Source organism: Glycine max, chromosome 11, assembly GCF_000004515.6.
Source record: "Glycine max cultivar Williams 82 chromosome 11, Glycine_max_v4.0, whole genome shotgun sequence".
In the NCBI taxonomy this organism is placed as follows: Eukaryota; Viridiplantae; Streptophyta; class Magnoliopsida; order Fabales; family Fabaceae; genus Glycine; species Glycine max.
In genome coordinates this window covers 20,704,232-20,716,301 of record NC_038247.2, presented here as the reverse complement: position 1 = coordinate 20,716,301, position 12,070 = coordinate 20,704,232, and the positions used below count along the sequence as shown (strand labels likewise).

The window sequence follows — 12,070 nt, the reverse complement described above, 5'->3', positions numbered from 1 at the left end:
TATTTTGAGCTTGGATGTTTCTCCAAAGATGGCTTGGAGTGGGGTTGTGATTAGGGGTTGTTGTGGTTTTGGGGGTGGTGGTGGTGATGACTTTGTTGGTGATGGTGAAGAAGAACAGAGGTGGTGGAAGAAAGGGGTTGGAGGAGGAGGAAGATGGGTTTGTGTCTGTGTTGAATTTGAAGGTGTTTGGGAAGGTTTGGGATTGTGTTTCAAGGGGAGTTGAGTGATACTTCGGTTGTGGCGATGAAGATGTATATGGGCAGAATCTCATTGTCAGTTCCTTGCGTACTTGACTATATCTAGTACTAATGATCATATAATTCAAATGAAATGATAGTCATGACACTTCAAAAAATGTTGCCTACTTATAGAAATTGATCACATCTGTATTTGCAAATTGCTTTTCATTCTTACCTGGGCAAATCTGAATGCAAGGTAGCTTTCCCTAATGCGAAGTTACTTATCAATGACCATATTGAAAGAGGATTATGCTCCCATGACTTAGGAGTTCTGTCTACATTTACAGAGGATAATTAGGTGATGAAACAATGTCAAACACTCAAACTTCAACATCCATTATTGTATACTTAAAATAGTTAAATGTAATATTAATATCTTTAACCTGTCACTCAAGCTGCAACTGAGCAAAAACATTACCTCAAGAAGCTTCATAAAGACAGAAATCACCAACAACAAATGCAATAATTGAAGATATGAAGAGAATATACAAAATCTTTCGTTAACTCATTACTCAAACCTTCATTTGCAGGCATGACTATGGACGGAAAAGAATAAGAAAGAACCAATTTAATTGTGTAAGATCCTACCTACACCGTGCAGAACAATAAAAAAGAATGTCTATATCTATACAAAGAATGATAGAACAGCAGTGAAAAAAATACTATGTTTGTAGTGGGTTATCAGTTATCAGTTATCACCACCATTGATGTACAAGAACTCCATAATTTCTAAGTGAAGTAAACAGATCCAAGCACTGAGAATAGGTCTTGTGATACTTTGCACTTCTCTGACCAGGGCAGCATCTCTGCCACCTATTGTAATGGCACTCAAGAAAAAGCTCATCAATCAAACAAATAGCCCCAGTCTGAATCAACCTTGGTATGAGATGAAACTCGGTCCCTTCCACATCCATCTTCACCACCACAAAATCCCTCTTTGTAACAGTGCTCATGAGCCACTCTGCAAAATCAAAACCCTGAATCTTGTCCTTATCACCCATATGGCTAGAAGAGGTTTGCACAGGGTTGATCCTCCCCATTCCTCTCCCTCTCATCATCACATTCTTGATTGGGTCTCTGGTGATCTCAAAGAACAATGTCTCATTCCTCACCCATGCTGCATAGGGCAACAATGTGACCCCTCTCTTTTCCCTATAATCTTCATGAAATGACTTATCAGCCTCAATTGCATAAACCTCAAAGGTTCTATTCTGCTTTGGGTACTGTTTCCTAAACCAACTTCCAATGCTTGAACCATAGCTTCTAGCTCCAACATCAACATACACATACCTATTCTTAAAGCTTATGTCAACCAAAGAAGTTAAGTACTTTATGTTCTTCACAATTTTCTTCAGTATAATCCAAGGTTTCAATGGCTCTTCCTCTATCAATGCCTCTGCATTTTCAATTATTTCACGTTTGTAACCCTTAACAGAGCACTTTTTCACGAAATTGCCACTGATTAGGGTTTTGATTTCGAAATTAGGGTTTTTGTTTTTCTTCTTCATCAAAATTTCAAGAACCGGAGATGAATCAACACTGTTGATTTCTCGTGTTCTGATCAGTTCAAAGCAATTGAACAGTTCAAGGAAAGAGTCGAAGCTGTAAGCATCTCTCACCGCCGCGTGGACTGCTGCGAAGCCGCCGGGACGGAGCGTGCGGCAGACCTCGGCGGCGAATTCGGCTGGCCGAGGTGACCGCTCCAGGCCGCCGTTGCCGGAAAACTCGAAGTCGAAGGCGTCGCCGGAGAACGGATGTCGGCGGGGGTCGCCGTGGAGGATTAGCGGCGGCGACGGTTTCTTGAAGATTCCGACGGAGTCGATGACGCCGACCTCTTTCAGCGCGAGGACGTCCTCGCCGGAGGGAGTGTCGATGCAGAGAGCGCGGGAGTTCGGGGAGAGGAAGCCCTCGGCGATGAGGTCCTGGAAGACGGCGGCGTAGTGCTCGACGGAGCGGCGCCAGTTCATGCCGGAATACGGATCTTCGGCGTCGGAGATGCGGGAGGTGGCGGAGAGAGTGAGGTTGTCGGAGAAGAAGCAGAAATCGGCGGAGTCGCAGGTTCCGCCGCGGACGGTGACGATGATGGCGAATCTCGCGGCGAAGATGAGGACGGCGAAGGAGAAGAGACGAACTAGAATGTTCCACAGGGAGCCGTGTTTCGCTGCGGGTGGCTCCATGGATTGCTGCGATGTAACCACAGAAGCAGAAGAAGAAGAAAGAAAGAAAGAGTGAGACTGAGAGAGGGGTATGGTTTGAAAATTGACTCTGGTTTCGAGGGTTAAGCGGGAAACTCATATGTTTCACTTCGCGCCACTGGTTTTGAGAAACGACGTCGAAAAACCGTTCAGCGGTACGCACCAGAGGCTGATTGTTGTTCTGCCAAAGTACCACTTAATTTATGTGGAATAACGAAACTGCCATTATTATATATATATATATATATATATAGAGTAGGTTTTATGATACTTAATTACTGTTAGGATTAAAAATATGATACCAGTATTACTTAATTTTATCTGTTTTTTTTATCTAGAATTTATGTTAGAAATAAAAAAGAAATAACAATCGATTAATCCGAATCTTGACATAAAGTTTCCTTTAATAAAAAGTATGAATATGAATGTGATTTTTTTTACACGGAACTAAATCATAGTATTTCATTCACGATAATTTGGAAGATACATAAGGATATATGATGAAAAATCTTGAGACTAGCCATAATATGTTGTTACTCAAAAATAGTGAGCAACAACATTAGCTTAGCTCCTCATAAATACATAAACTGAAACTTTGTAGTTTATATTTTCCACAGGTCAATTTTTGCATTGAAGAACTGTAGTTTGGATTTTTCTTTTTAAAAGATATTTTTATACTTCGTTTTTAGAAAAATACAAAATAGAAAACTGTATTACGTTATTTTATTATTTTCATAGTCTCTTTATATATTGAGACCTGTCATAGCCCATAATTCGAATTGGGTCAGTCCATATGTTAGACCGGGTAGTCTGGTTTGCCTCTATACCCAGCTGATAATTTAAGGATTCTCGATTCTTAATATTTTCATCATCTTGGTGTAAAAATAAATAAAAAAATTTATCAAAAAAATCATCATCTCTTTTGAAAATCATTTTCATACAGACATATTTTCTCTTAAAGTTGAAAATAAGGATTCCTTACTTCCAACTTTAAGAAAATAAATCATGGTACTTTTTTGAACCTATCTGACATTTCATCGAACGAGTGGTAGGGAAGAAATATAAACCCCTTATCCATCAAATCGTGACTAAGGTAAGATATAATTTCTAATTGCATGAAAATATTAGTCAATAGCAGAACAGAATTTACTCCTTACAGAATTTACTCCTTCGAAAAATACTCAAACATAATACTAAATATTATTATAGAAAAATCATGAAATTCTTATACTGATATAGCTTGCAAATATAATAATCTATTGTATCAAGACTTTTTTTTAATAGTTTATATCTCATTTATTTAATTTTATATTTTAACGAAACATTTATAAATACAATTTTTAATATTTAAAAAATTACATGACTTATATATGTTTATAACATCTGTGTTAGCCGTTATGAAAAGACCACTAAGTGTATGAATTCACATGACATTATTTTAACTTAATTCGTAATTTCAGATTCAAATTTTAAATATGCTGATATGAAAGAGGACATAAAGCATAAAATAGATAGAGCATAGCATGATCAGATTGCTGCCTTTTGTTTTCGATTCAATGGTAATTACGACAGAATTAACAAGTGCAATGTGAAAGAAAAAAAAACACTTCAAGCTTCATAGGAAGCAACACTAATATATATTTGGAAATTACATCTCATTTATTATTGAAGAATGGGTAACTTGCACGTCCTTTATTATAAGCTCAGCCTCGTAGGAACACTGCTTGCTCTCATCACCCCCCAAAATCCTATTGTGAGATGTCATGGCCCCACTTAGATAAGATGACAGCTATTTGATTAAGAGGAAATAAAAAATACAATTAATTAAGTTGAAGTTCACTAGCTACCTTACCCACCAAGTAATTAATTCTCAGCTCCCTATCTTTGACTGAGTATGGCCCTAATCAAATATAATACTACAAAAACCCGTGTGATAGCCGCTTCTCCAATCAGCTAAACTATCTCTTCAAGATATTTTTTTAATTTCCAGTAAGATTGGTAGGGACCAAAGCCACTCCATATTAAGTTTCTAATTAAGATGACAAGAGATAGCACACAAAAAAATGTGAAATAATTGAAATATATAGTATGTCATACTATATATAATACATAGCATAAATAGTTTAAGACAGCACATTTCGTATGCAAAGAGAAATTTAAAGGATCCTGAAAATGAGTTTCTAGCTCCCAACTGAAGCCACATGATTACTAAAATAATGATAAAAACTATTTTTACAAACACCTGTGTAACATACAACAATTATGAAATATACAGTATATACCATACCAATCTGTGTGGGTGTGGAATTATACAATAATAATACAAAATAAAAAAATGGATGAAACTTGCATGCAATTTTTTAAAGTAATTTCCGTGTTGTTCTTTAGTTAGAATTAGAATTTCACCTTAATAACTCATGTTGAATTCTAATGCAAATTTTTTGTCCATAAATTAGCGAGGTGAAACTCTAACTCTAACCGACAAACAGACATAAAAATACTTAAACAACTGCATCTAAGTTAAAATAAATGGAATGAACTGTATCTTATTAGTCAAGTAAAATCCTAAACCAACCCCTTCCAAGAACTCCAACCATATCCAAATCTATGCAAAAGCAAATTAATATTCCTTTAACATAGCAAAGAGTCAAGAAACGAGTCATCTCCAGGCTCCTCCTTGTCTCTAGTGGTGGTGAAAACATTATTGTAAGATTGTTGATTCATGTAAGACCCCATTAATGGATTTCCAAACCCTGAGAATCCAAAGCTTCCTGAACTGTGCTGCATATTAGGGTTGAAGTGTGATAATGATGGCCTTTCTGGTGGAGCTGGTGGTCTAAGACTCTGAAGAGAATTGTTATTAGTGCTGATAGAAGTTGCTACACTAGTGGTGTTGTTTGTTGTATTGGTTATTATTGGCAATGATCTACTGATAGAGTTGTTGCCACTGCCACGTGCTGCAGGCACGTCATGGTTGTGTTTTCCCTCATAGGTTGTGATCACTGCCCTTAGGTCTTGTGAGGCTCTCTCTACGTGCTTCCTCACTGGACATCCTGGGAATGTGCACTTGTAGTAACTCCTATATATATACCAGTCACAGATTAAACACAATTTAAGTTGTCAGAAAAGACAATATATTGGAATTATGGTTTTAAATAGTATTCCCCAATCGCAATTGTCATAGTAATATCAAGATATTTTTCCTTACCGTAATGTAATTCAATCACAATTACAACCGTATCAGTCAAATTTTGTTACAATTACTCGTAATATAAAAATTTTCTGACTAATCGTAACGCAATCGTAATTGCGATCACGATTTATTAATTTTAATGGAAATAGACAGCACATGGTACAAAAGGTTAATTTGATTCCCACATGCACACGTGAGTGAAACGATGGTTGCAAAAATTTGACCAAAGAAAAGAGTTTAAGACAATGCAAAAGCAAGAGAGTTACAGGTGCATGCATGCTTTAGAATATATTCCAAGAAACAGCCACTATTGCTAACGTACCTAATACGGTATGTAGTTAGATATTTTGATGGCACTTATCATGCATATATGATGAGTCTGTGTATGCCACATTTGAATGGTCAAGGAGTGTAATGATTGTATATTACTACTAGTATTAGAATTGAGAACTCTATGATGTGATTCTTAATACCATTCTTAATAAAAGGTTAAAGTAGAACAACTTTATAAAAGTTGGATGCATAATTAATTTTATCAATTAAAGAAAGAGATTAAAAAGTGCTTTCTTTTACCTTGGATTTGGATTTCCCTTGACCACTTTCTGTCCATATTTCCTCCACCTGTATCCATCATCTAGAATATCGATGTCACTGGTTGTCTGAACCACAACTCTGGGTTCTCTCACTGTTCTACTTCCTACAGCTGATATACCCTCATTTTCACCTTCTATTCTCCTGCAATAATATTGATAAAAAATATTAATTCAATTACACTTTATTGGAGGGACTATAACATTAAGGAAATGAATCGCATTAAAAAATATCCGTCTCTATTTAAATGTCATATAATTTTAAAGAAACATTATCTCTTTTTATAAGATTTCATTTCAATTGTCTTTGTATTAATTTTTTTATTAAAATTATTTAAATTAACCAATTTTTTTAATATGTTAAAATTAGTCATCAACATAGAAAGGGATGTAATAAATAAAGCTCACCATCTTTTGGCATCAGGTTCATCATTATCAAACTCATCTCCTCCTGATTTAGTATGATCAAAATCATCATCATCCATTGAAATTGATGAATTTTCAGGAGTGGCAACCGAATCCATTTGATGATGTGGTAGTTCATTGCTGCCATGATTTGAATGAGGAATTGCAAGTGATGATGAGGCAGACAATGAGTTCCTCTTGGCAGCTTGAGGCTTGGGATGGTTATGAGTGCCTTTGTAAACTATCTCGGTAATTTGTCCATCTAAGGATTTCTCAACTTTTTTCTTTGTTGGACAATTGGGGTATGTGCACTTGTAGTAGCTTCTTGGATTTTCACTTCCTTTCACTTGCTTTTGCCCATATTTCCTCCAATTGTACCCATCATCTGATCTTCTGCTCAAGGTCTGAACTTGTTGTGGTTGGTAGTTTTTATGATCTGATTGAAAACCATTCCTGTGGTTATTATTCTCAGGGGTCAAACTCTGCATGGCAGAAGTGGTTTCAGTTTTCACCATGCTCATACTTATTCTTGAAGCAAAACCATCCTGTTTAGCAGTTTCTGGAAAACTCCATCCCTGTTGATCAACAAAAAAGAGGTCAAAACATCGCAGAGAATTGAACTTATTCTGCAAATTAAGCATAGAATTTGCATATTAGTGAAGTTTTTTTTATCAGCCAATGTTAATTATTAGTTTTTTGTTAGAATGTTAGTCACGCACGGTTTGAACTATGCCGGTTGAAGATTGAAATCCAGTTGAAGATGGAAGAGGAGGGTGTGTTTGTGTTGGGAAGGAGAAACTAGAGAAGCTTTTGTCTTCTTCTTTGATATGCTGCTGGCTTTCCCCATAACTGCTCTTCCAATTGAAGCCTTGACCACCAAATGATCCAGCTGTTGGAGATGGCAGAACCTGAATTCACAAAAAAAAAAAAAAGGAACACACCACCATACCCATTATTCCAATAACAACACAAAGTTATATCATGCATATGCAATATTCACAAAACACAAGCCACACAATGTAACAAAAAAAAGAGTAAACCGGCCTCCAAAATAAAAAACCATGTTTAGGGTAGATCATCACTTGTGTAACACTCAACACCTTAACCAAACCAATGAAGATTTAAACAAGATGAAATATATATAGCCTATTTGGTTCCATATTTCATGTGATTTTCCACGTTTATTAAGAAGTTAATAGTTACTATGTTTACTAAGAAGAAACTAATAGTTATAACTTTTACATTATATTCATTCGAAACGTGATTTTTTACTTCTCAACAGGTTTCTAAACACGCGAATAATCAGGTAGTCAACCAAAGTCTCAAGAAGAAAACAGTTTTAGCATTTTTTTTCCATTATATTAATTCTAATACACTTTTTGTTCAAGGATGTATTGTGCAATGAACCAAAAGCAAATAAAAATAAAAATAAAAGAGATCCAAGTAGGTTGACTTACGTTGGAAGAGTTAAGGAGAACGGGGGAGTCAAGAAGTTCAGCGAGGCTTAACCCATGAGGGATGTTAAAGTAAGAAGAAGGAGAAAATATTGGTGTTTGAGGATGATTATGGCTAAGAGGGAGAGAAGGAGGGGGTGTGGACTTGAATTTTGGCACACCGCCTGAAGAACCTGTTTGATCCGACGAGTAGGACTCATGATGAGGTCTTTCGAAGCCTCCGAGATTGTGGTGATTGGAGGTGGGAGAAGAAAGAAGGTCAGAGAAAGAAGTGGTCATGAATATGGAAATTGATGAGATAGGTGAAAATTTTCAGAGTTGTGTAAGGTAAGTTAAGAGATGAAGAAGAAGAGGCTTTTAGATAAAAGAGAGATGAAATATAGGAAGCGTTTGGCTTAATAGTTAATACTAACATGAAAGTGAATAGAAAGAGAGAGGAAGAAAAATTGTTACGTGTTGAATGACAAAAGGATGAGAATTGAGAAGAGACTTCTCGGAAGCTAGCTATCCCAAAGTGTGTGTATTTTAATTTTAATTTTCATTACTACTATTTAAATTAAGAAGAAGAAAAATAGTATAAAGTTTTTATATGGGTCAAAGTTGTGTGGTTTGACCGGTTGGCGGCTTATGAGTCATGAAGAGATATTTTCTTTTGTTTTCTGTGTTGTATTTATTGGCATTGAATTTTCAATTCACTGTTGAGGATATTTTTATTTTGTCTGTTGTGTACCTGGCATTATGCCCAGTTGCTCATAGCCACAGTTTAATATTTTTTCTTGCCAATGGCAATATATATAGCCCTAGTTGCATCGTCCAAGACTTTTGGTAATTGGTGATATATATGGTGGTGACGTTGATTTGCTAGATTATGTTTTCTACAATCTATTGATGGCATTAGCTTACTTTTACATTGATTTTTTAATTTTATTATTATTTTCTTTTTTATGTTTCTTTTTGTTTGTCATTTATGTTATATCACATAAATTAAAAAGTAATATTAATATTCTATTTTTATTAAAATCTATACCTATCTTTTAGTATGAGACATTTCATACACTATTATTTTTTTATTTTTTTTCAAAACATAGTAATTAATAATATTTTTAAATATTCAAATAAAAGATAATAAAAAATTCTTTAAAATTACTAAATAAAAGCAAACAAAAATAGTAAGTAGAACCTGACAAATTGTGTCACCACTCTTGTAGGTTAAACTAAGAAACTGAGATGACCCAAATTCTAGTAATAGTGTAGTAGTCTTTAAGTATGGCTTCTGTAAGGTTAAAAAATATTTTAAGGATAAAATGAAAGTTCATGTTGTTCATTATGCTACAAATTAATTAAGTTCATGTTGGATTCTTAGGCGCAAAATGTAATAGAATGTGAACCTGATTCTTTATGTATAATTGTTTGCTTTTATATAATTTTTTAAATTATTTTAAAGTTTAAAACAAATTTAATTTCTCTAATCTGTTGATCCAATCTAAATCAATTCATTTACTAACGAATTAATTTGAGTTGGATTGAGTTCGAGAAAAAAATATATACAAATTCGATTCATTCCCATTTCTAAAATTTTGTTTGACTTGAGTCATCAATTTGGCCAAAATAAAAATCCCTAGTGTTAAAGTTGACACTTCTTACCACATTTAAATTGACATCTCTAGGACCATGTTTGGTAAAACTAACTTAAAAGCTAGTTGGAAATTAAAAAACTAGTCCTGATAGATACAAGTTATTGGTAGCTAGAAACTGAAAAAATTAACCTGTTAAATCATAAGTATTTAATAAAATTAGATGTTGAAATAACTAAAATGATTTATTTTAAAAAGGTAATAAGGAAAATGAATAAATATATTAAGGATAAAAGTGAAAAAATATAAAAAGTTAGCGGATAACATTTTAAAAAATGTTATTTCAACTAGAGTCTCAAAAATCACTAGAAGTTACTAAAAAAAAATTATTTACTGAACAATCAAATAATTTTTTTTAATTAAAAAAATAAATACTAATTGAAATATCTTCTCAAATATAATCTAATTTAAGATATCTTTGTTAATTCATAGTTAAATTTCTTTCTTGATGGATTATTACTCTACTAACACTAAAGCACAATAAAAGGACGATGTTACTCTTTTAAACTTGGACCTTTTTCAAATAAACACCCTAAATTTTAGTTTTATTTTAATTAATCTTTAAAATTGATTCAATTTATAAATAAACACCTTAAATTTTAAGTTTGTTCTAATTGATCCTTCTATTTTATCTCTAGTTGCACATGATTAAGTCTCCCATTAACCCTTTGTCCAAAAAGATGACACTTGTGACGTGTATAACAAGGGTGCATCGATGTGTAAGAAAAATGTGTTCAAAAAACACACATTACGGAATAAAAATATCTATTTTGTATTCAAATTATATTATAAACGGATGACATATTAAAAAGTGTACATGTTGATGAGCTCTTGAAGCATATATAAAATTCTTCAATAGTGTGAAGACTCTACGTGTATCCACACCGAGACTGACCTCTATTCGTCAACAACTTTGACAAGTGAAAAAATAAAAATAGAGAAGTGATATTGGGATGATTTCAATGTGCAGCCTAAGGCTCTATTTATAGCACGCTAAGGATATCAAATTTCTGATCAAATCAAAATCATTATTGATAATATCCTTTTTTAAGCTATATTATTTCTTGTTACCTTTTATTGCTAACCATTTAGCAATTAAAATTGAAATAATAATTGACCAAGTCAAACTTGTATCTAGCCGCCTTTTCAACCCAAATTCCAAATACAAAATCATACATGTTTGTTTCTCTTCTTTCACCAAATCTTTCATATTATTTATATTTTTAGTGCTAGCAAAAATATAATAATATTTCGCCTTTTTGAAATCAATTAATCATTTGATCATATTAAATTCTCTAATTTAATTAATCATCAAATATTAAAATAATTTCTTTAACAGAGATTAGCACACTCGTTTGTGTGTGACCCCGTAGGTTCAATACTAAGCAGGTAATATATTAATCAAATTAATATACTAATCAAGGTAGGCGTCTAGCAACACTCCTTAACGTCCAGATAGCATGAAATATCATTTTACTTTCAAGAACCATTAGAAGAGTAGTGTAATAATTTCTTCCATCTTTACAGCTCTGGATTAACTTTAGAGTATGGTATTACTGTCAAACCATTTTGAGTTAACTCATAATAACTTAAGAAACTCATTTCTTCTTTCATTTAATTTTCCTGGCCAGGATATAATTTTATTCATAGAGCTCAAACTCATTACCAAGAGTTGATGGATTCCTTCTTGATTAATCATTAATTCTACAGGTATTTAATCATATCCAATATCCATTCAACAAGTGCTCTAAAGCATTAGGTGTCCGAAATCAAAATACAACAAATAACCTGTTAATTACTATGACAATATCAGGTCAAAGAAAACTATTATACCTCTTCTTGAGAATTTTCTATTGACCGTTTATGGTAAATTTTAACCATTAGAAAATTTCAACTGAGTCAGTTCAATGATTACATCAACATGTGGCTCATCTATATATGCAAATTAATAAATGAGATCTATTAATACTTATCCAATAAATACTATCATATATATATTAATCTATCTGGATTATTGATATCCTATTTACAATAATCTCATGATCAAGAACGGTTTAGATTAAAATTAGAATAAACTTGTTTCTCATTATCATAATCTCTATTATAATAACAAGTCTTTAATTTTAATCAAGGACATTATCAAATGGACCATTTAATCAAATAGTGAAATATGACAATGAAAATAGAATAATACTTTATTATTAAAATTAGAATTAATTACATGATGATTTGGATCGTGGACATACAAATTTATTCCCAACAATCTCCCACTTGCCTAGGGCCAATCATTTATGAACTTCATTCTTAATTTCCATTTGTGTTTGTCAAACTCTTTTATGCCAAGCGCCTTTGTGAAGGGA

At 33.4% G+C, this 12,070-nt stretch overlaps 2 protein-coding genes across 2 annotated transcripts; both read right to left on the bottom strand.

Annotated features, from left to right (window-relative positions):
* Nucleotides 1-584: 584 nt before the first annotated feature.
* On the bottom strand, nucleotides 585-2,596 carry LOC100788611 (uncharacterized). The gene has a single exon (XM_003537277.5). It carries the CDS (start codon nucleotides 2,414-2,416, stop codon nucleotides 935-937), a length of 1,482 nt encoding a protein of 493 aa, XP_003537325.1. The 5' UTR covers nucleotides 2,417-2,596; the 3' UTR covers nucleotides 585-934.
* A 1,977-nt stretch (nucleotides 2,597-4,573) lies between these two features.
* WRKY19 (WRKY transcription factor 19) lies at nucleotides 4,574-8,417 on the bottom strand. Its single transcript, NM_001361274.1, has 5 exons — nucleotides 8,080-8,417; nucleotides 7,342-7,530; nucleotides 6,626-7,197; nucleotides 6,201-6,362; nucleotides 4,574-5,513 (listed from the first exon to the last, which is right to left on the bottom strand). The coding sequence occupies exons 1-5, from the start codon at nucleotides 8,353-8,355 to the stop codon at nucleotides 5,066-5,068; spliced, it is 1,647 nt and encodes a 548-aa protein (NP_001348203.1). The 5' UTR covers nucleotides 8,356-8,417; the 3' UTR covers nucleotides 4,574-5,065.
* Between the last annotated feature and the right edge of the window lie 3,653 nt (nucleotides 8,418-12,070).